The 23,783-nt window shown below is 40.4% G+C and overlaps 1 protein-coding gene across 1 annotated transcript; it reads left to right on the top strand.

The window, feature by feature from the left end:
- The first annotated feature begins 3,037 nt into the window (after positions 1 to 3,037).
- On the top strand, positions 3,038 to 23,122 carry NDUFA9 (NADH:ubiquinone oxidoreductase subunit A9). The gene is made up of 11 exons (XM_037388971.1): positions 3,038 to 3,168; positions 7,213 to 7,383; positions 8,201 to 8,298; positions 8,490 to 8,581; positions 11,492 to 11,633; positions 12,768 to 12,870; positions 13,617 to 13,684; positions 13,833 to 13,909; positions 18,102 to 18,197; positions 20,205 to 20,271; positions 22,843 to 23,122. Exons 1-11 carry the CDS (start codon positions 3,111 to 3,113, stop codon positions 23,011 to 23,013), a joined length of 1,143 nt encoding a protein of 380 aa, XP_037244868.1. The 5' UTR covers positions 3,038 to 3,110; the 3' UTR covers positions 23,014 to 23,122.
- Positions 23,123 to 23,783: the final 661 nt, after the last annotated feature.

Raw genomic sequence — 23,783 nt, 5'->3', positions numbered from 1 at the left:
CCCTGCGGCTGATCCACCGGCAATGTTGTGATCCCCTTCTGCCATCTACAGCATGTAGTCTAGCTGTCAAATTTGTAAGTAGCATCACAGGAAATAACTGTCACGCAAAGAACTCTGCAGCATATGCCTGTTTTCTTGCACTCAGAAATGGCTTTCGTTCTGATTCACAAGGTGCCTCAACTGCAGGATGAGAAGTTAACACCTTGGGGAAATTACATAACATCTTACAAATCAAGCACTGCTCAGCGAGTTAGCAAATGGAGCAGATGCAAGGTACCCCGAGGTAGACGCAGCACAGGATGTACAGAACAGAGGTACGTCCTGCCTTCCACCCTGCACCCCTCCTGACTGCTGCCCTAAGTCACCCAGACACCTCGGCGGAGAAACCCAGCAGAAAAGGAAGGAGTTTTCAGAGGAAGAAGAATATCTGCTGCCTGTTCTTCACACACCTCTCCAAAAAGCCACATTAGGGGCAAGGGTGACTATGACGAAGGGAGGTCTCAGAAGTGAACAGTCTACAGATGTTTCTTAAACTGGTGAAACACCTGGATGAACTCAAAGGATGGTGAAATCAGAAAGAAAATGGGGTCTCCAGGCATTACCTCATGTTCTTATTTATCACTTACATGTACTGAATAATCTGAAGCATCGATAGGACTTTCCTACCTCAGCAGCACCGGTGTGTTTGTTGGCCCCAGGGAGCTTTCAAAGGATGGTTTTATAAACTAAGCTGTTTGGTTGTGCTTACCAGACTCTTTGGTCTCCTGCTTATCTTGCTCCAGCCAGAAACCAGAGTGACATCAGTATTTCCATAACAACAGTAAGGCCACAAGGAGATGAATGGTGCAGGATTGTGTGGAAACTGAGGTACGCCATTCATACCTGCCAGCCCTGAAAGCCAGCATTTGCAACTAGCCTGCTGTTCCCCGATCTGGGAGAGCTGAGAGATGCCAGAAACACTCAGTATGGGACTCTTAATAAATCCTCACACATTTTAGGTGGCCAGTGGCCCTCAGGCTGCTTTTAGATGTTTGACTAACTTCCCTGCGATTCAAATATAGTGAGATAGCCCTTAATCAGCAATATGATGTTCCAAATTGTTTTCAAAATCAAATTCAGCTCCCTGTAAATTGCACATTTAACCTAGTTAACTTGTAATTGGAGCTGTAATAACTTGGATGTGTCCATTATCTTACTGCTCTTTTTTTTTTTTAATGATTACATCACTGTAAGACACAAGCATCTCTGGTCAACTAGCACATCTTATCCATACAGTAGCACTGATGAAACAGGAAAATATTCTTTTAAAAACAGAGAATAGAAACCACACAGCTCTGGTTCATCTCTCCTGAAATCAGGGGGTGGCAAGCCTGAAGACACATCTCCTGATTTATAGTCTTTTGCCTTAGCCTTAATTCATCCTTCTCCTTCTGGTCCAAGCTTAGAATATGTTATAAAACCACTTCCCATGGACATTTGTGTCACTGTACAGAACAGTTAAGGGTCAAATCCCCACAGCAAGAGGCTCTGACTTGGATCAAGAACAAGATGGGCATGTGAGATGCAGGAACTGGGGAGACACTTTCATGTAGCTGTGTGCCATTTCTGAAATGAGGCTAGGTACCCAGTTCTGCTTGGTGAGTTCGCACTGCTTTCCACGAGCACCCATTGCATTTGTACTGTATCTAAGCATAACGGCACAAACTGGATTTCCTTAAGTCATTGAGGCAGGCTGGGCCACTCAGAAAAGCTGTGGTGAAACTGTAAGACAGAGCGAGCGGCGGTGGGTAGGTTGTTTGGGGGTGGGAGGTAGAGGAAGCTTGCTGTTGTGGTTCCTGGCTACCAGCAAAAATGGATGAGCACGTTTAGTTCAGCGTGCATCTGACTTACACATCAAAGAAAAAAAGCCCTTGTGGCTGAGAACTGGATGGCCAGAGTCCATAGAATATCCAGATTTTTGCCCCAAACCCCAAATCACCTGCTATGCCACAGCTCTGGCAGAACTACCATTTGGATTTGCATCAGAAGTTAAAACTTGAGTATTTTGGAATCTGTCCAAATTGCCAGAAATATTCCCCGACTGTTCTGCCTTTCCCTGCACTTATGTTTTAAAAACTTTCTGGTGAATATGAGCACTAACTACAGTGGCGTAAGCCAGGTTACAAAAGAATGGCCATTTGTATTCAACGCAGACCAAAAAGCAATGGGAACCCATGGGAAAACCGAGGCTATAATAGTGCAAGTGGCAGATTTAGAGTGCCCTGTGTGCGATCGCGATGTAACATTCACAGCAGCACTTGCTTAGGGGAAAAAGTCTCAGTGAAACATGGAAGACCTACGATGACAGCAGGAGTTATGAATTTCAGAGCGGTTGCACAACGTAATCATAGAATTGTTTAATCTCCATGTAAGGCTGATTTAATGAGGCCAGGTAATTCAAGGCCTAAGTTACTAAATGTGTTTTTGATCAGTCCAGCTCAGTAGCAGCCGAAGTTACTGTCATTTCATTGTTGGACTTTGCTCATTTACCACCAGATAAGCACTTGGATGCTGGAGCAAGGAGGACAGCAGTTGCCTTAGTTTAGTTAAGTATTTAAGCCTGGGGCTTTCAGATGCACCTGCAAGCGTTGGGGGTCATTCTCGCTCTGGAACCCCCTTCTTGGGGGCTTCTGAACTTCCCTCCTACCCTCTAGACCTGTGAGCCTACGAACTCGAGGCGCCTTCGCCAGCGGGCCCAGCCCGGCCACCGCAGCCTGGCCCCGGCGCGCACGGCCCGGCAACCCGGCCCCACGGCCCGGGCCGGCTCCAGCCCGGCGGCTGCTCCGCCGCGAGGGACTACGGCTGCCCGCGGCTGCGGTCAGGGCCCGGGAGCGGGGCTCGGCGGGGCCCGAAGGAAGCCCGGTAGCGCACCGGCCGCACTCCAGCGGCGAACCGCCACCACCCCGCGCCGCCTCCCCTCAGCGCCCCCGCTACCCGCCGCGGGGCTGCGCAGCCGCACTGCTCCGCCCCCCCGCCCCCTCCCGCCCGGCGGGGCGCTTGCGCGCGCAGCGGGGCGGAGGTTTGGCCCTGCCCGCGTGCCGTCCGCCGCGGGGGCTGCTGGGTGAAGCAAGATGGCGGCTGTGGCTCGCTGCTCACGGGCTGCCCGCGGCCTCCTGTCGCCAAGGGCAGGTGAGTGTCACGGCCGCCGAGGGGCAGGTGCCGCGATGCCGCGTCTCCCCGCGGGGGCCCGGGGAGCCAGGCTGGCCTTGCGCTCTCCGCCTGAACCTGCACGGCGCTATGGCAGCTGCCTGCCCGGGGGCCTCCCTGCTCTCACCGCGGCACCCTCGGGGTAGAACGGGGTGAGGGAGCCCGCAGGGCGCCGGCCGAAGAGCAGCGGGCGGAAAGAACTGTTTGCGGCAGAAACGGTCGCTTTCTGCCTTCCTTCTCTTTAGGGGAGCTGGGGCTTGTAACCGAAAGGGCTACGTGGGATTGGCTCCGGCTGCCGGTGTGGCAGTACAGTAGGCTGTGTGGCAGGGACTGTCAGAATGTCAGCGGATGAAATGTAGCTAAAAGTTTGGATACTTTTTGCTCTTTCTTAAGTGACCGTGACGTTCTGGTCATGGTCTATAAGCATGCTTAAGCACCAAAATCATATTTAAAGCTTGTATTTGGGCCTTTGCCACCAAAACAGAACTGGGTTTTAGTTAAGTTGATTTAGTGCGTGCTCCACTGTTGAGTAAACTGGGAGATGGCAACAGATTTTGTTGGTTGAAAAAAATGAAGGAATTTAACATACTTTAGATTGGAGCAATGTGTCTTGTCAAGAAAAAGGCCACATCTAGTTTACAGTGGGTATTTGAGGTTCAATTCAAACCAGTGTTCGTAAATCACTTTAAATATGGATTGTAAAAGTAAACTTCCAGTGACAAATCCATTCTGGTTAGTGAAGAAGATGAAATTCTGCTGTTCTGGGAAGGAATCTCTGTGCAAGTCTGTGTTACACAGGAGCACAGAGCTTTAAGTAGTGCTGCTTCAGCCTGGAGATACTAACATGAGCTGTGAAAGCTGGATGGGTCTATTAAATTATGTTGTCCTGATTTACTGAATGTTGCATTTTGATTGGTCTCCACACTGTGTGTAAGGTCCTTTACTGGTTCTGAATCAGTGTGAGGATGTCTAGCCTGCTTTCTTTGAGTCTTATAAACTTTTTTTTTTTATTAAGATATAGTGGTAATTGATGATAATTTGTGACAGATCTGGTACAGTTACAGAACAAGAAAAGATGTACAGCACTAAAGACCTTATAGTGTAAAGGCAGGCAACCATGCACAAGGTGAGAGAATACAAGACAGTAATAGGATGTTATTCTTAGTGTGACAGTGATAGCATCATGAAGAGCCTGTCATCAGTAATATTTTTAGAAATAACAGCAAAAAAGGCACAAAGTAGCTGAAAAACATGTATAATTTCTTTTTCAGATTAATTTTTTGCATTTCTTATATGGGCTGATCTGTTTAGTAATACTTTTTTCAAGTGATGCTCACAGTGGGCTGAAATCTTGTTGCTTTTAGGTTTTATATTGTAAGGGCTGAAATGTATTCCTTCCTAAAAGTAGCAAAGATAGTGTTAATTCTGTAAATACAAATATTATGTATTTTTTTTTTTTACAAACCTTTAGAAAGGGAAGTGTATGTATAAAAAAATAAAATACTGAGGAGCATGTGTCATCAAGCTTTCTCTTTCGTCATCTCAGCATATCATGTAGCTTTTTTGCACACTAGAAGAAATCCTACTGGTTAGAAAGAACCCAGTCATTTTTCTGTGAGTCTGCCTACCTAAAAAATAAATAACGAAACCCTAGTTATTAGAGCACTGCAAGAATGAAGGTACCAAGGTCATCCAACTGTCTCTCTCGATTTACCCTTTACACTTGCAATTGTACTGAGCTTGGTTAATCTCCACTCTCCTGGTACCCATTACATAGCTACAGGCTTTATTCTGTACAGAATATTCAGTATACACTACTGATTTAATTTACAAGTTTGTTCTTTTGTAATTTAAAAGAATAAAGAAAAAGCAACCCCCCTCTTCAAGAGTTTTGGATGTCGAAACCTAGGGTATGGGCTGTGTGTTTGTGTAGTCTGTGTCAGCCAACATTGTAAGGGTGGCATAGTAATGTGTTTTAAGGTGTGCTGTATTGGAAATCCATTGAAATGACTGTCTTCAGCTTCACTGTAATTCCACAGAAGTGTACACAAAGATTTTAGAGAGCAATGGGAAATTAACTGGATGATAGAAAAAGCAGAACATAAAAATAAGTGGTGAATATGGCAGTGATGAGTTGCCGTGTTCCTTAAATTTGTTTGAGGTATTATGAAGTTTAATATGAACATACTGTGTCACTTCTATAACTGCATGTCAGGTTTTTAGACATTAATTGAATGCCACAGGAGTGTGTACTTCTGTTAAACTCCAGCAGATCTTTGACAAATGATGTCATTTTTTTGTGTGTGTTTTTGTTTGGTTGGGGTTTGTTGTGTGTGTATTGTGTGGTTTTGGTGTTTTGTGGTTTTTTTTAAGGGTGCTTATCGTGGAGTGTATTTTCCTTCTTTCTTATAATTAGTTTCAAGGTCTCTACTTCAGTAATGGAGAGGCCCTGCATATCTGCCACTTTTAAGACAGATACCATGCCCAATTTAACTGTTCCTGAGCTTGGACCTGTTTTGTAGCAGAGCTGCTTTTTAGGCACTTAAATACCTGCTTGAAGTTTGTGTAGGTAGTATCTTACTTTGTCCTGTTTCTATCAGCCAATTGGAGTATAGTTTCTAGGCACAGCATATTAATTTGATAAGTACAAGTGTATATGTGTGATTGTTTTATTTAGTTAAGTGTCAAACTACCTTTCAGGACAAAATTGGAGATATGGTATTGTTTATTACTCCACTTTGTGGGGTATGGAGAGAGGAGGGATAGGCAAACTTTTGGGTAGAGAAACACCTCCTTCAGGCACTGAAATCTTGCTGGATTTTCTGGTTTGAATTCTATCAGCTGATCTAACAAAATGTAATTTATGTTGAAACATACCCTGTCCTTTTGATATTCTTGTTGGCTACAACATCAGTGCCACTGTGTAACTGGCAATACCTAACAGTGTCAGGATAAAATGTACTCCTTCAGTGTACAAGTGGGATTTTTTTTTTGTTCTTTCTTAATGCGTCCATCATTCTGATATCAAACACTAATCTTGTTTTCATTATGATTCTTGCTACTTAGATTTATATGGGGAAGATTCTTACCCAGAAAATGCTTATGGCCATGACTTTCTAAAAGTTGGAAGGTCAGTTACTGGATTTCTGTTACATGCTCAAATTAGTTTTCCAATGACAGCTTTTACGGTCTGCTTTTGTCCACAGTCAGATGCCTGTAGTGCGTTTATGTACTCTATATTTCATCTGTTCCTTTCTTCTTATGAGCATTGACATGTAGTAACACTAAACACTTCCAATTTCAAAAATGTCTTACAAGGGATTTATTTCTTGCGTTTGGCTGACTTGGTTGGAGAGGACATACGTTTCTTCTTTCCAGACTCCCAGCTGGAGCTGCCTTGTCAGTTTATGTCAATATCCTAGTGATGTCCTATTTCCATGGCTTTCAAGTTTCTGTATCTCCTTAAGAAAAGGAACAGCTTTGAGGCAGTAATACATCATGAATCTGGCTCTTAGCATCTCTTCATTTCCCTTCACTCCAGAGCTATGATATTGAAGGACTGCTGCCTCTTGCAACATTTGCCTGCTATGTTTAGACTGAGGTGAAAAGTATGGTTAACTGCATCTAGAGTGATTCTGAGGTCTTTTTCCCGCAGTTCCCAGATCTGGAGGCAGGATGTGGATGTACTCAGGTGGGACCTGCCTCTAGCAAGTATTCTTTGCCTAACCTCTGTGCTTCACCTTATACATAGATGCTAGCCATTTAAGCTTTACTTACTGTTTAGGAACCGATAACGTTTCATGGCTTCATTTGGTCTTTGACTTTTATCAACCACTGCCTCAAGCCTGCTGTCCTCTGACCTATACAGATGTCTTTGGAATAGCCTGTCAGGGGTCTTGACGTGGGAAATTTTGCGGAGGGAGATTAAAGAAAATGGATCTGTAATGAGAAGAATAACATTAACTGTGGTTTGACACTGCTAACTTTTAGCTTGTATCGCATGCTCTCTCCTGTTTTGTGTTGTAGGCCCTGGCATTTCTGTGCTAGCTGCAGCACCATCTGTGTTGCAGCCGCGCCGCCGAGTTCATCATGCAGCGATCCCTCGTGGAAGAAGTGGACGATCCTCTGTTAGTGGCATTGTGGCCACTGTCTTTGGGGCTACAGGTTTCCTAGGACGATATGTTGTCAACCGTTTAGGTAATGTTCCCTAGGAGTACTAATTAAAAAAAAAAAATATCCGTTTAATGAAACTCTAGTTTTTATTCAGGTTGCAGGATAGTCTAGAAACTTCTGGCATTTTGGATCTTAAAAGTGATTTTTTTTTTGTGATACTTTCATAGTGTTTGGTCTGCCAGAGTGCCAAGATGTGACAATTAGTAAAAACTGTTTTAATTTCGAAGGTTTTTAAGATTGTTAAAATCATTAAAGTAAGCCATTCTCCTTCAAATACTGTTTTTCAGTCTGTAAAATGCAAATCTGAGGAGAGGTACAACACATATTTGATTCTTCTGGTTTTGGCCTTGTTAGAATATTTTACTAAATTTTTTGCAGGAATTTGATTTACATTCTTTAAAATTGCCCTTTGGAATTTAAGTTTTAGAAAATAACTCTTCCTTTTTTGTTTTTTCCCTTCCTTCTCCTTTCCATGCAGCTTAAAAAATGCAAATATTCTTGATATGACACATTTTTAGGTATTGTACTGTGTTTATAGTACACATTTTAATTGGTTTTTTTTTGTTCTTGTTTGTTAACAAGCTTCTTGAGAGATTCTGTTTTGTCTTACAAGCCCAAATACTCAAGTATGTCCCTGTTTAAGAATTCCAATGATGTAGGTTCGAAAACTTATTTCTGTTCTACTTCTAGTTTTGCAGATAGCTGTTCAAGATATCCTATGTGTATTTGTTGTGTTTTAATACCAGGAAAAAAAGGAAGTTTTGTACATTCAGAAGTTCAGCTACTTAAAGTTATGTAGTAGTCTGAGATAAACAGAACTTCTGTTTTTTTGAATGCTTAGGTCGCATTGGATCTCAAGTAATCATACCCTATCGCTGTGATCAGTATGACCTCATGTATCTGCGGCCGATGGGTGACCTGGGGCAACTTCTCTTCTTAGTAAGTCTTTTGCTTTGGCTTTAGATCAAATACAATACCATTGCTATACAAGGAAGTCTGTTAATCATTCTCAAAGTCAGAACTTCAGCTATTGTTTAGCCTCTAAATGGCAATGGTGTGAAAGAGCTTTCTTTGATTGTGCCTATTTACACATTATCTCATCTTTTTCCCATTTGATGTTCTGGTTACAGGAGTGGGACTGTAAGGACAAAGACTCTATCCGAAGAGCCATGGAACACAGCAATGTGGTCATTAATCTTGTTGGAAAGGAATGGGAAACAAGGTAATTTTTCTCCCCGCCCCCCATTTTCTCTGTATAGATAGATTTACACCAGGTATTGGACATTGTAGCAACGTTTTACAGCATGTGTACAGTATGCAGTGACATTGACATTATTCTTGGCTTCTATGAAAAGGCAAAACTGAGATTTTGCTTGTAAAAGTTCTTCCATTTCTTTAAATGGCTAACTAGAGTCCTGGTTATGATCTGGTCTTCAAAAGTGCATTCTTTCTATGATTTCCTAGTGTATAGCTTTTGTTCTGTCAGAGAGTTTAATGTGCTGCTTTCACACACCTTGCAGATGTCTCATGGGTGCCTTCCTGTAGCTGACAGAGGCTCACCCGTTTCTGTGAGCTCATATTTACATCATTACAGAAGGCTTTTGTCCTGTCACTTCAGCATAGTGATGAATTGTAGCCTACTAGAATAAGCTATGATCAAGTTTTTCCTATTCTCTTGTGAATATTAATAAACAGGAGTAGCTAATGGAGAGTCCCTAAGATTGTGATTAATAACATCATTCCTTGACAGAATTTTGGCACAGACAGTATTGGCTACATAAGCATTTTTTTGGTAATAATTTTAAAAAATAGTTCCTTTTTGAAATCCATTTAAAAAAAAATCCCATATTGATTTTTTGGTTAAAAATACCTGTCATAGCCTCTTTATTTTTTTTTTCATGCCAATTATGTCCACTTTATTTAAAGCCTTGTGCAGAACTGCCAGACAAAACCTCATTAGTTGTGTGATTTGCCTTTATACAGTACATAACTTTGCTATCATAGTAGACAGAAACAAATGCAGATATCAGTTTCATCTGTGTTTATAAGCATAATGTCTTTGTTGCTCTTTTTTTGTGAACAGCCATTTGATGTTCAAATTGTAGAATTAGTAGTCAAATTACTAGTCTCAGATTGCAGAATTATTTTTCCTAAAATAGGTGCTTGCCAACAGATATACAATTTCAGCTGTTTTTTGTTTAGTGAAATATCGTGCATAACTTCTGGGAGATGCTTTGATTTCACATTCAAACTTGTAGAGGTACTTTCTTTTTCTGTTAGTCACTTAGCTCCTTGTCCCACTGTTGGAGTCTATAACATAGTTTATTTGGGGAAAAGCCTACCAAACCTAAATTAGCTTTGATCTTGTGCATCTGACAAGGTTTTTGGTTCTTTTTGTATGTTCTTCAGGTAAAAATACATAGACCAGCCTGATGAGATTGTTCTGTGCTTTTACTAAATTATGAAAGATTTTAAATGCTTATTGTCAAATTAGAAGAAATTTCTTTGTGGGAATGAAGGAAGAAAAGAAAGTCTGTACGGGTGGCCCAAGGGAAATGTAATCTCTGTTTCTCTTTCAGATATGTATTTCATGTGTACTTCCCCCTTTAAAATATCTGGACTGGTGTAAAAAGTGGTGTAAGGGAGTATTTCTTTGTTATTGAAAGGAAGTGTGAGGACAACCACAAAAGGTTTCATTCTAGTTTAAAAACCTCCAAACCTTGTCACTCTGGTCAATTTCAACAGATTCAAAAGCAGCGCAGTCTTTGTACATGTTAGAGACTTGTATATTCCAAAACTTACCACTGTATTGCACAAATGTTCTTGGGTATTTTATACGTGTTGGTATTAATTGTGGTGCTGGAACCCTGAGATGAAATTCTGTGGTCTGTTAAACATGAGGTCAGACTAACCATCATAATCATCCCAAACTCTACAAAAAACTTCAGCACAAAAAAAAAAAAAGTAAGATTAGAAGCAGAGATCAGTCAAGAAAAGCAAAGCCTGCCATTACATACTTTTCTTCTTGCCTAGTATTAGTGTACAGTCTCATCTGTGTGTACTATGTTGTTTGAAAACTCCATAGTTACAGGAGCAATGTTGTTCGTTCTTGTGTGTTTCTAAAATCTATTTTTGTGAGTAGAACAGGAGTGATGGTTCCCAGGATCAGATTAGTTGTTGAAGGGTCAAAAATAACTTTTTATTTTTAAGGCTTTCTTTAGGCTCCAGTGGGATCTGAAGAGCTGTGGGAGTAGATAAGGACAGAGAGAGAGACATTTGGACAAGATGTTTGTTGCCCAAAGCAGATGGAAAAGATGGAGCGGGGTGCTTACAAGGATAGTATAATGACATGAGAAGCCAATTCTTTCTTGCAGTCTTGGGATAGTTGGAAAGAATTTTGGGACTGTTGCCAGCCTATAGTGTCAGTTGTGCTTGGAGACAGAGCTTCTGTATTGTTCTTGATCAGATGCCAAACCAGATTACAATTGAACCCCCTAATTTAGGCCCCTTGAATGCCCTAAAGTGAGTGTAGCTGTTCTTTCTGCATGCTTCTCCTTGAGGTCCCTTACAGCTGCTCTGAAATGGTTCTGACTCCTCTGTCAATGTAAGATTTTCCATTTGCATAAGCACCTGTCTGTTCCTTGGTCTGTTTTTGTCCACTTCACCAGTGCCTAGCATCTGCCCTAACTTAGGCTGCTCACAAGTTTTGAGCTCCTTTGTAGTGTAATTGAGTGCATCAAATCAACTGAAATTTTGGACAGGTGTTGTAAAAAGGCAGCTTTGTTCAGATTTCAAGATGCAGCACCTAAAAAAAAATAATATCTGTTTTCACTTGGGAAGACTTTTCTGTTTGTCACAGACAAGTCTGCAAGAGGATTTTTTCATACTGATTTAATCTTAACAGATGAAAAAGCAGAGCACTAAAACCGTAAGTGAAGCTTACTGTTGCACATCACTTTCCTCTAGTTTTTGTTATATGAAGAGTCCCTCATGAAAGGGAACTTTGTTTTTAACAAAGTCCATCAAGATGGATTTGTAAAATATATTCAAGTAATACATAATTGCTGTTTGGTTGTTAGGCAGCCACTGTTGATTGCTCTGAAAGTAAAATTTGTTTTTTGCCTTGTTTTAGAAACTTCAGTTTTGAAGATGAATTTGTAAATATTCCTACAAGTATTGCACAGATAGCTAGGGAAGCTGGTGTGGAAACACTCGTTCATATCTCTCACCTGAATGCTAACATGAGAAGTCCTTCCAAATACCTCAGGAATAAAGTAAGTCTGGAATCCTTTTGAATGTGTTTTCAGAGAGCCTACTTTCTTTTTGTATTTTTTATTATTTTTTATTTTCCTCCCCCCCAAACTGTTTGAAGGAAATCATTGTATGAATTTACTATGGAATGTTTTCTGCAGCTGAGGAATTTTTCAGTTACTGTGCTTATTGGAGCTAGAAATCCTCCTTAGTACTTCATGTGCCATGAAGGGAAATAGAACTTATATTCCTGAAAACTCTTCCTTCCTTTTATCCTTGAATATCTTTGCAACTAAAATTACTGTCATTAAGAAAGAGGAACTAGTTTGATGGTTTGGGATCTGATTTCAGGCCTAACAGATAAGGCTGGAATGACCTAGCAAAGTAGTTAGCAGTTGATGCCAAAATGAATGGTGCAGAGGGACTTCAGGCATTTGGAGTGGGATTGTTACCTGCTCTTGTAAAAAAATAAATAAATCTGGGTTTGGTGTCCTATTTTTTTCCTTATTAGGAATTACAATTTTCTATTGCTGATTTTCTCTTTTTAATGCAGCTATTGTCCCAGGTTTCAGCTATTTTTGTTTTGTTTGAGTTCACTGTACTCTGCCTTGTCTTTAGTATAAAAATTTTTGAAAGCCAGGGTTAAAATTTGGTAGCTTTCCATGTGTAACAGCTCCATAGGATAGTTAGGCCTTACCATATTGGCCAGTCCCATGTGAAAAGTAGCTAACTGCCACTGAAATTTCAAATTGTACTTAAGCAGTTCTTGGAGTGGTCTGATAATGCTGTATGGGTTATGTAAACCTGTTTTCTTCCAAGCTCTGGTCTGACATAAGCAAGAGAAGTACTTAGCTTAGGCTTCTTCCTTTTTGAAGCTTGTCACTTTAAATTTGTGTCCCTTCACTAGTGAGACTATTGTATCTCAAACAGAAGAAATGATCTACATGTTTATGGGACTTCTGGGACATTCTGTGAGGCCTTTATCTTAGCATAGCATCTCAAAGATCAAATGGCTCAGATATAAATAATTTTGTGCTACTGATGGTGTAATTTCTTTCAGTGCTGTAGTCAGGGTGCATTACTTTCTGAAAAGGCATGCTCTTCTGGTCTGTTCAAGAATGGATCTAATGAATGTGTTCATTTTAATTGAATGATAGGCTGTTGGAGAGAAGGCAGTGAGGGAAGAATTTCCAGATGCTATAATTTTGAAGCCCTCGGAGATGTTTGGGAGAGAGGACCGATTTCTCAATCATTATGCCAGTATGTACACTTGAAATAATAAACCCATCTATGATTTGGATACTTGACTATAGAGAACAGAGAGAAAATGTGATTTGCTTTTGAAAAACAGAGAGGTATGTTTTTATCAGAAATTTACAATATTTGGTTAGCTGAAGGTGTATGATACGAAACAATACATTTTCATCTCATGACTGAACTGTTTCTGAATCTAGTTAGTTTGCTGTTTGGTTTGATTTTTTCTTCCCTTTTTTTTTCCTCTTTTAAGGGGGGATGTTTACTATTTATTTTATTTTATTTAGATTGTTCTGAGCTAAGGTCTGGTCATCTTAACCCTCGAAGTAATTTAACCTGAAGGTAGTTTTTCAAATTGGTAACGCTTGAATGTAAAAATCGACTTGAGTTGCTCTGGGCTCGGAAGCAACAGTAATGAATCTGATGTATCGCCAACAAAATTGCTAGGCAGGATAGGGTGGAATCTGTTTCTGTCTTGCAAAGTTGACATATCTCTGAACCACTCTAAGTAAACAGTAAATACAGCCTTCCTATCATTGTTAATAAGAAAACCAAATATGCATTGAAAACAGTGCTACTGGAATTGGATGGTAATTCTTCCCAATTTTTTTTTTGTTTGTTATTTTTTGTTAGTTAAGTCAGTTTTCAGAAGAGATCCACATTCAGTGTACTGCAAAATGTATTGGTTGTTTGCTTACTGAAAAGATTCAAAGATTTTGTTCTCAAATTGTGTATGTGTTTTTTTTTATCAGACATGCGCTGGTTCGGTGGTGTGCCTCTTATTTCTCTGGGCAAGAAAACAGTGAAGCAACCAGTATATGTAAGTTTTCAATAAAACAAGACAATCCCAAATCCTCTGTGTGTGTGTGTGTTGTGTTTTTCTTTTCCCCCTGTAAATCACTTCTGAAAGGGGAGTGTGCATGCATTCCTGTTTTCTATTAGTAATTGTCTGAATTTGTTTCTCACAGGTGGTTGATGTAGCAAAAGCAATTATTAATGTAATTAAGGATCCTGATGCTAAAGGAAAAACATACGCCTTGGCTGGGTAGGTTACTTTTCTGATTCTAATTAACTGAAGTACTTGTTCTTGGTGTCATTTTTTGGCATGCTGTACAGTACATTTAATTTCTCATCCATGCACACAGTTTGAGCTGCAATAAATTCCACCTCCTTTTTGGGAGGAAAAATGACTCAAGCTGTTATTGTGAGTACTCTGAAAATCCTAGTTTGGGCCTCATTGCATTTAATGTTATGTTTGTGCACACAAAGAAATAGGCAGTCTTGGGAATCATGCTAAACAACACAGATTTGAAGAAAATTCTGCTAAAGCTGTGTGGAAACCACTTGGAATTAGAATGGATAGAGACAGTGGATCTTTTGGAATAATTTGTGTACAAAAGCCCCAAGTCAGAATAGGTCATTAGTATTAAGAAGAAACAATGTGGCAAATGCCAAGGTAACGGGTCCATGGTTTGGTACTGAAACATAGTACCGGAACTGGTCTTCACCCAGTATATGCGGTAAAAGGAATACGAGATTCATTGATAGAGAAAATAGTGGCTAATAAGTCAAGATACAAATTATGCTGAACAGGTCCCTTTTTTTCTATAATGTGCATATTTCTATCTTCCCTCCATATACATTAAAATGTTTATAATTATCAGGATTTTGCAGAAAGCTTATCTGAGATTACATTGATTTTCCCACATACATTTTGTGATGCTGCTGCGGTGACAGCTCTTTATTCCCATAGTGCAGAGATCGGTCATTGCTGGTTGAGGTTTTACTCATGTCATGCCACTTTCTTCAGTGCTGTAACTGTTGAGGAGGATGTTACTCCAGGCAGCTAGGCTAGGTTGTGCTGTATGCTGGTGTTCTGGAAAAGGCAGCAAGCAGGTCTTCAACTGCTTTTCGACCATACTGAGGGATTTCTGCTCAAAACCTATCAAAATAAGAAGCTAACAATGGTCTGAAAAGACTGCTAACAGCAACAATAAGGTTATTAAGTAACTTCAGGTTGCTTTCAAATCACTGGGATGATACAAAGTGTCACACTAAAGAGCAAGTGTAAACAAATGCTAGACAGCCATTCAAACCCAGGTTGTTGTTTTTTTTTTTTAATGAGAGAATAGGTTATGTAGGTGTCAGATGGACACAACTAATGCAAAAACCAAAATGTGACAAAATTAACCATTTGAGTGACTATTTTATCTCATGGGGACAAAACTTGAAAATGGGTCAACATGTATCCAAAGCTGCTTGCTGAAAAAGGAAGGAGAGGTGCCTGGTTTTAGGTTTGTCACTGTCTCAGCAGCAGCAACTGCCCTAACTGCAGGAGAAACTGAGAATTACACACTTAACAGAACACTATTTGCAGCCAAATGGAAAGGCAATTGGCTAAACTTTGAATGTGTTCTTACAGTTTGAAAGTCTCATTTTTTGGCAATTTACAGAAGGTCAGGAGTTCAGTGCCCAGGTTTCAGAGACAGGAATTCAAGCAAGGATGCCAGGCTGTCACTGCAAGGAACACACTTTCAGGCACATAACAATGACTGAAAAGACTTTGGATAAATGATGGTTTAAACTGAAGATCCAAATCAGTGTTGGAAGACCAAAGGAACTCTGCAGCATAACCCTTGACTGAAGCTGTATGAGACACTTCTTTATTTTTTTAGAGTTACCAGTTTAAGTTTAAAACAGTAATTCTGTAAAAGAGCATTCTATTTCTGTGGGTTTGGGTTGTTGTGGGTTTTTTTCTTTCTTTCTTCTTTTCTCCTTCCAACTAAATGGTGGGATAGAGTTTTAACTATGACAGTGTCATTGCTGTTTCTGAATGATGGAAGATCTCGTATGGTTTTTTACCTGTGCCCCTCTTTCCCCCACGGCATTGGTTTTGCTTCATCCACTTGTTAAATCTGTCTTGAATGCTAATGCTCTAGAGCTTGCTGTTTACTAGCGTTGTGACTAATGTAGTGACACTTCAGTGTGATTCTGTTGGTGAAATTGTATTAACGTTTGGTAATTTATAAAGGAACAAACAGTATTTATTTTTGTTTTCACATTTTGAAGTTGTTAACCCTATCCTTACATGATCCTTACAGATCAGGATAAAAGTGAAATTGACTTATACTACCTTTAGATAGGCATGAGGATGTTAAAGTGTAAGGGCAAAAAATATAGTGTGTTGTGTGTCCCCTCCCCTTTAATAATTAATAAGTAATGAAAACTAAGATTTGGTTGTTTGGGGTTTTTTTTTTCCCCTCATTGAGTAAGTAAATTTGACATTACCACTTTCTGCTGTGTTTCTCTTGTAAATTCTAGCAACAGAAGAAAACTCACTATTCTGTTTTTGATGATAGTTCTTTAGTGTAACTTCATAAATGCAGATTGATCTCAGGTTCTATAATCCAGCCACCTGGATGAAGTTGATATGGAGTGTCAGGTGTTGAATTCCATTAAAATGTTTTGCCCCAATTCGCTTTTACAAACTAAAGTAGTAGTAATGTGGGGCTGTGTCTTTTTTCCAGCATTTGTCAACAAATTTTGTTTGTGGTTGTTAGCATTGCTGTTCTTTCAGAAGAACACGTCAGTTGGAGGCTTGATTTTCATGTGTGCAACCTCAGACCTTGACATCTTTGAGATCTTGGGTTTATCAAACTGAAATTCGTGTTCTTTGTATCATACACCTGAATTTTTGGACTGTGTGATGTTTAAGTATGCAGAACTGTCTTACTCTAGCATGGTTTCATTTTTGTGGGGATTTAGATTCCAACAGTAATTCAGTGTCTCCTATGAAGTTAGAATACTAAAATGCGAAGGCAAAGTCTGAACAAGAAAGGAATGGGAACTCCCAGTGGTGTAGGTTTCTCTTAAACTATTGCAGGTGTGCAGGAGATGGACTGCTTCCTTCCCTCCATCTTGAGAGGGGGAATGCGTTCTTCTGGGGGAATTTACCTCGGTTTCTTTCACTTGCTTTTGAAGAGAACAGTATGCTTTTAGTTGAGCAAAGGCAAGTGAATCAATTTCCTTGCATCTATTTGCTACCAAAGATGGGATAACTTTTGTTAACAAGCCTTTCTTAATTTTACCATTTGCCTTCTGGCTTCCTTCTGTTACGCACTGCCAATTGGGCTTGTACAAATTCAGTCCTGTCTTGGTGATGGAAACCTTGTATTCAGAATTTGAGTTGGCATGGAGGAAGCACATTAAAGGTGTGCTTTAAAAGTACATGGAACATGCTTCGTTCAGTGTGGTTGTGGTGGGTTAGCCTTGGCCAGCAGCCAGACACTCACCCAGCTGCTCACTCTCCCTCCTCAACAGGGCAGCAGAAGAAAACAGTATGAAATGCTTATGGGTTGAGATAAAGGCAGGGAGATTGCCTACCAGTTACTGTCATAGGCCAAAAAGACTTGACTTGGGAAAAATTAATTTAATTTACTGTCAATTAAAATAGATTTGAATAGTGTGAAATAAAGACGAATAAAGCAACACTCTCTCTCCTTTACCGTTTTCCCAAGCTCAGTTTCAGTTCTTCAGGTTCAGCTGAGCAGCGCAGGGAGATGGGGAGCAGTGGGTTATGGAGGCAGTCCATAACAGTTCATTTCTGCCTCTCCTTTCTCTTCACGCTTTTGCCCAGCTCCGGCATGGGCCCTTCCGTGGGCTGCAGTCCTTCAGGATAAATCAGCTCCACTATGGGCTCTCCATGAGCCACAGGAATCTCTGCTCGAGTGCCTGGGCTTTTTTCCTCAGTCCTCTGTGCCTGTGTGACATTTTTGCCCCTCTTTAAGAGTGTTTTACCAGTGGCACCACCACCTTGTTTGAGGGGCTCAGCTGTGTCTTGCAGTGGGTCTGTTGGAGCTGTCTGTGCCTGGCACAGGGCAGTCCTGACCTCTCCACACAGGCTGCGCCTGCAGCCACCCCTGCCAGCACCTGGGCACTGGCACCCAATGCAGTGATAAAACAATTCAGCAGTTTGTGACTTACACTGTTACCATTGCTGATGTCAGATGATATGTTTTTCTAACTTAATCCCTCTTTATTTTAAACAGTACAGAATCTGGAGAGCCAAAATTAGTTCCCCCTCTTGTGAGGAAAACGACAAATCTGGTAAATCATTTAGAGTGAACAAAACAGGCCCTTGGTAGGCTTCAGGGTGGAGGGTTTTAAATTTTTTGTTCTTGCTGCAAATATTTAAGTATACCTAACTTACCTAGAATGTTTATTGTTTTTTCTTTCAGACCTAACCGATACCTCCTGCATGACATGGTAGAATACATCTATGCAGTTTGCTTTCGAACCTTTCTTCCCTATCCACTTCCACGTCCTCTCTACCAGTAAGTGGGACCCTTCCTTCAGTAGGATCTTGGGATCCACCAGGTGGCACAGAAGCATAAATAACTGTGGCACTGGTTATTTAATATTATCAGTTGTTATTTAACATGCTAGGACTGTAGAAAGTGGCTTTCCCTAGGTAGTCGTTAAATGGCTTTGAGTCTTCTGCTCAGGCACAGGCCAGCATTTGATGAGCTAGTGTATGAAAAGTGTACTTCTAATAAACTTACTAGAGTCACTGAATGGCTTTGCTGAGTCAAGAAGTAGCAGAAGGTCCTAAGTAGAGACATTCAGTAGCAAACTAAATGAACTTTTATACAGTACTACAGGGTAAATCTGTGTGTATGTTGTGGACTGTAGGTGCTGACAGATTTTTCTGCAGCAGCTTAAGGTATTGCTACTGTCAGCTGTGCTTCCAGTCTAGTGAGCGCTGCCACCCTGGAAGCAGAGTTGGGGTAAGGGTGGGTATGGGTGTTGATTGACTTTCTATTTAAGTCCTTTGTATTGATCTCAGCCAGTGTTGGAGGTAAGTTTGTGTTGAGATCTTGACCTGGGAATTTGAGCAGTGCAGTTATGAGCAAGCATTTCTTTGCCTGAGATATAAGGGCAGTAACGTCTTTAGAAGATGCTAATAAATTGGGAGATAAGAAGGGAAAGGTGTAGCATCACACCAGTTGACTGCAGTGGATGGACTGCAAGGGCTCTGTTTGCATGCCCTGAGCTGCTTCTGCAGCTCTGTGTTCTGGCCTCAAGGTGTACTGGGGATAGAAGGTGACTTGCTGAATTGCAGCTACTGAGGAATAGTGCATGAAAAAGTGCAGTATAAATCTGAGCCTGGGCCCAGTCCTTCAGGCATAATCAAATCCTTTTGAAGAACTGTCTCAAACAGTAAATGCTGTTTCAGAAGTTGCCCTTAGCATAGTTGAGATGTGTTAATATTTGGGGTGCTGGTTCTCCTCAGTTTTAGTATAATGCAAACTAATAAGTGAAAAAAGTCACTGATACTAGAATCCTCCTACCAATCTGCTAGTAATAGAACTCGAACACTGGATTCGTGTAACTGATGATGAATAATGCTAGAACATTTTAAACGGTTGTGTGTGTTTCTTAATTGGCTGTAGAGGCATGAGGTTAACATGGCTCAGCTGACACAGAGAAGCTTTTTGAAAAAGTAGCTGTGTGGGTGCTTATTAGTTTTATTCGCATTTGCTGCAGTCCACGTTATGCTTCTTTTTTTATGGGCTAAAGTAAGTGATATTCCATATTTTTGAGACAAGAATGCATCTAAAAGGTGATTAAGCCTCGTTCTGTGTATGTGCAGCAACTTAGTAACACCCTAATCTGCAGGTGAGCGCTTCAGTAAGAGATTCTACCTTGCATACTGTTGGTTCCAAGACACTGAGCAAGAGCTGTAGTGTTATTTTCTTTTCTTTGACAGATTTTCTTTCCTTCAAGGGAAACTTAATTTCTGAAAACTGCAAATATACTAATCCTCATCCTTTTTATAGATGCAGATTGCTCCAGATTCCATCGTCTTGTTTGTACGGCTGTTAACTCATTTAGTTGTCAGCAAGCGTGTTTTCTCATGGAGGCACTGAATCAAACTTCATGACTAATTGGACTACTGCCTACACTACTAGGGAACAGAGCTTGGAGGAGAGGCAGGGGCAAGACTGAACCCTCTGGTGTGTGGGGAACTGGATGTGGAGGTTTACTTTCCTCACCCACTAATGCTCATTTTTACTCCTAGATATCTGCTCCTCCATTCCCTTCCAAAGTAAAAGAATAGGAGATCGAATAATTCAGTAGCCAACAGTTAAAGTTACCAGAAACACAGCTAAGAACTTGCTGGCTGACATGTTCACTGCTTTAATGAATTCATAGCATGCAAGAACGGCTACAGTACCAGCTCTCTCACACTGTCAGTGTGAAATATTTATACCAGTTCTTGTGTTCTTCTGTGCATCTGAATAACAACTATATTTTTGCAATACTCTTTCTGATTACAGTTTAGTTGCAAGATTCTTTGAGATTAATCCATTTGAGCCATGGTTAACACGAGACAAAGTGGACCGGGTAAGTGTAGGATAATCCACAAATTCTTCTTGGGAAATGTTTCATTGTCTATTTGTAACTTGCACTTGTAGTTTTGCATTAAAGGAGCACCGAAATGTGTGTGCATCATGTGGTGTAGTATTTCAGTCAGTTCAATGGCTAGAATTTGATTATAAAGAATCGCTTTCAGACTATTTGCATAGTACAAAATTTTAATTTTTTTAAGGTGTTTGTATATAACCTTCCTCGAATATGGTGATGGTTCCTGCCATACAATTGCTGCAGCTGTTGTTGTGCAGTCTCACTCTGATTTGTCCAGACCTGTTACGGTGCCAAGGGGATACACTGTCAAAGCAGTTCCAAGATTCATCTGATGTAGTCTTACAAAAACTAGTAAGAGAGAGACGCTAACAGAAGTGGGTTTTTTAAAAGGCATCTTAATGATGTAGTCTTTCCACTAGCCTTGGTGAAGGAAGAATAGTTAACATATTGCTCTGAATACATTTAAGAAAGTGGTTGAAACAATTGGTGAGAGGGTTACATAACAAGAAGTAACATGATGAGGTGGGGAAAGGGCCCAACCTTCGTGAAGTGTTAAAAGTGGTCAAGTCTCATGCTTGCTTCTCTTGTGTCCCTCCCCCCCACCCCCAAAACATGCTATTGAAAATGACAGCCAAAGTAGAGATTGGATGTGCAGTGTGCAGCTAAGAGAGGGGGGTGTGTGTTCTCCCCTCTTTTAGGTAACTAGTGAATTTTATGTACCTCTAGATGCATTAAAGTCACTTATAACACCCAGATAATGGTGTTTTTAACAACTCAAGTTGAACTGGCAGCACTGGATACAGCCCAAAATCTCGCTTGACATTAGAGTGCATTTTTTATGTACAGGTTGCAACTTCATGTTTATTCCTAACTTCTCAGAATGTCTAAGTGGGAGTGGAGAAATACTTTGCAAAAAACCCCAACTGCAAGCGAGGAAAAAGTAGGATTTAGCAAGTATTAGTAGCAAAACTGTTGGCGTATGTGTAGGTTAGCAAAGATAGTCATGTACTCTGACAGTCTCTGAGCTTGCTGTTCTCTGAGGGTTGTAGGTACTCTCCCAGCTATTTTGCAGAGTTGGAGTTCCAATGACTTTTGTTATGATGCTGTCTCTATAGCCTATTTTGACCTGATTGTTCCAGAATTAATTTGAGCTAGGGTACTACCATGAATCTGGGAGACCTGGGTTGTATACTTAGAGCAGCTTACTGAATAGCTGCAAGCAATTAATTTCTATGTTTACATTTCTCCATCTGTGAAATAAACTTTTCTTATTCTGTTTGGAAATAATTGTGAAAAACTGTGGACGGTATGTGTAATGAAGGAGGTAACCTTATTTATGGTCCAGTGCAAGACTTTTTTTTTTTTTTTTTTTATTTTCCCCAAACAACTGACTTGTACCCCATACTGGAGAGGGTTGGCATTGTAGTTGTATTGGCTGTATTGACCCAGGTCCCATCTCCTGAAAACCTAACTTCTAGCCACCTTTGTCGTTTATAGAGTAACATTTCATAAAATAAGCCTGCACCAAATCACTAAAACTACTGCAATTCAGCTATAGCATGAGTAGTGCAAGAGGGCAGTTTCTCCATGTCACTTGTGTGTCTGATTGTTCCTCTTCCCAGCTTTTCATCCTTAAGTAATCTACATAAAATTAGATCCAATTGAATTAAAAACCTTTCAAGCAATAATAGCATAAGAGAAATCCCCGTTTTCTAAGATACAGGTCATATGTGTTGCAAATATGGTAGTAGAATTAAATATTTGCCCTGTACAGGACCCTGTTCTAGACCATGATCAGCGACAAATAACCTACCAAAGGTGACAATTCAACATAGTTTTCTTGACAAAGCAGAATGTATGTAATTGCCGTTCAATATGCCCTTTGTTTGGCCTAATTTTATGGTTGCAATGCAGTAATCTTCCTGTAATGTATACCTGATGGAGAGAAAATGAAGACACTTTTCTGCACGTTTCACTGCTGTTTATTCCTGAATGTAAATCTGAAGCCTGAAGGGCTTTTTTGCCAAATGCAAACCATCTGAATCTCCTGTCAAAGTACACTGGGTACGCAATACCTTGTGTAATGACGCCATAGTTCTGTAGGGCCAAGTCGAATGTTTTTCTCCTCCCAGGGGAAAACGCTGCCAAAATCAGCCAAGGAACTGGGACTGACACACAGTTGGCTGAGTCCACATTTATGTTTGGATAGGTCTTCAGATCTACAAGGTGCAGCAGTGTATTGTATTGTGGGGTTCTTTATCAGGGGAAACAGTCTTACATCAGCAGCCTTGAAATTGTAGTAGACTGTCCTGAGAGCTGCCATTTTGTTAAAAATTATTTTGAGATACATTAAAATGTTTCTAGTACTATGGAAACTAATTAGCATACATCCATAAAACTAAAAAAAGTACTCTGTACTTATATATGAGGTCACCTTTTTTCTATGTGAATGATGGGCGTAATGCTGTTCATTCTATCAAGTGAATTCCCTCTTTTTGTTTGTTTGGTTTTTTTTTTTTGTTTTCTTCCCCCCACCCCTTCTTTTTAAAGTTTCACACAACAGACATGAAGTTTCCTGACCTTCCTGGTTTGGAAGACCTGGGTATTCAACCAACACCTCTAGAACAAAAAGCAATTGAAGTTCTGCGCCGTCACCGCAGATACCGCTGGCTGGATGCTGAGCTGGAGGAAGCAAAACCAGCTAAGACATATCCCATGTAACAGTTGATAAGGTGGTTACGTAACACTTCTTAAACTGCCTTTGTATGACCCAATTTGTTTGAAGAACTGTGTATATACTGAGTAAAATACATTAATCGTGTAAACTGTATTTCCGCAGTGTTGTCTTTTCAGTTATGGAAGCCCGTCATTGAAAAGCAATTTGTCTCTTTAAAAGGTCATGGAAGCAAATTCAGTTTGTTGCTTAGTTGGTAAGCATGAAAATATTTTGTAAGTTTGGGACTAGAGGGAATGTGTCTTAACACTAATCAGTTTCTCCCTGGGCTCTCAAAGCAAGCATATCGCGACGAGTTTTACTCAGTGGTCAAGTGATTTGTAGGACGTTGCATTTCAGGACTATGTTGCCTAGAACGTGTCCTTTCCAATAGGGACTGCTGGTACTGCCATCTATTCAGATTATAAGGTCACATAAAGACCTGTTTTTAAGTTCTTGACTCTTCTGAGCTTTGTTTTCTGCCCTGAGCACAGCTGTTACAAAATATGCCAACCAGAATGGCACAAGCTATTTGTAAGGTCAAGGAGTGTCAATTAGACACATAAACAAGTTGCTTCATGTTGTCTGACCTCTTGTGATAATTGTGTGTGCTGTGGCTCCTAGACATGAGGAAATGTGTCATTTGTACCATTTTTGAATTAGAAAGTCTGCTTTTTAGATGCTCAAATCTTTTATGTGCTAGGGCATCGTCTTTCTTTTTGTAAGAGAGATAAGCTTTACTTCAAGATTACATATTTTTAGTTGTTCTAAGATCAAA

The sequence above is a fragment of the Falco rusticolus genome, chromosome 5 (genome assembly GCF_015220075.1).
Source record: "Falco rusticolus isolate bFalRus1 chromosome 5, bFalRus1.pri, whole genome shotgun sequence".
NCBI lineage: Eukaryota > Metazoa > Chordata > Aves > Falconiformes > Falconidae > Falco > Falco rusticolus.
The sequence above is the reverse complement of the archived record's forward strand: the minus strand, read 5'-3'. Positions and strand labels throughout refer to the sequence as shown.

Coding starts and splice junctions, on each gene's coding strand:
- NDUFA9 (XM_037388971.1), top strand. CDS start 3,111: ATGGCGGCTGTGGCTCGCTGCTCACGGGCTGCCCGCGGCCTCCTGTCG. Junction 13,685..13,832: donor CAGTGAAGCAACCAGTATAT/GTAAGTTTTCAA, acceptor TGTTTCTCACAG/GTGGTTGATGTAGCAAAAGC. Junction 13,910..18,101: donor AAAACATACGCCTTGGCTGG/GTAGGTTACTTT, acceptor TTTTTCTTTCAG/ACCTAACCGATACCTCCTGC.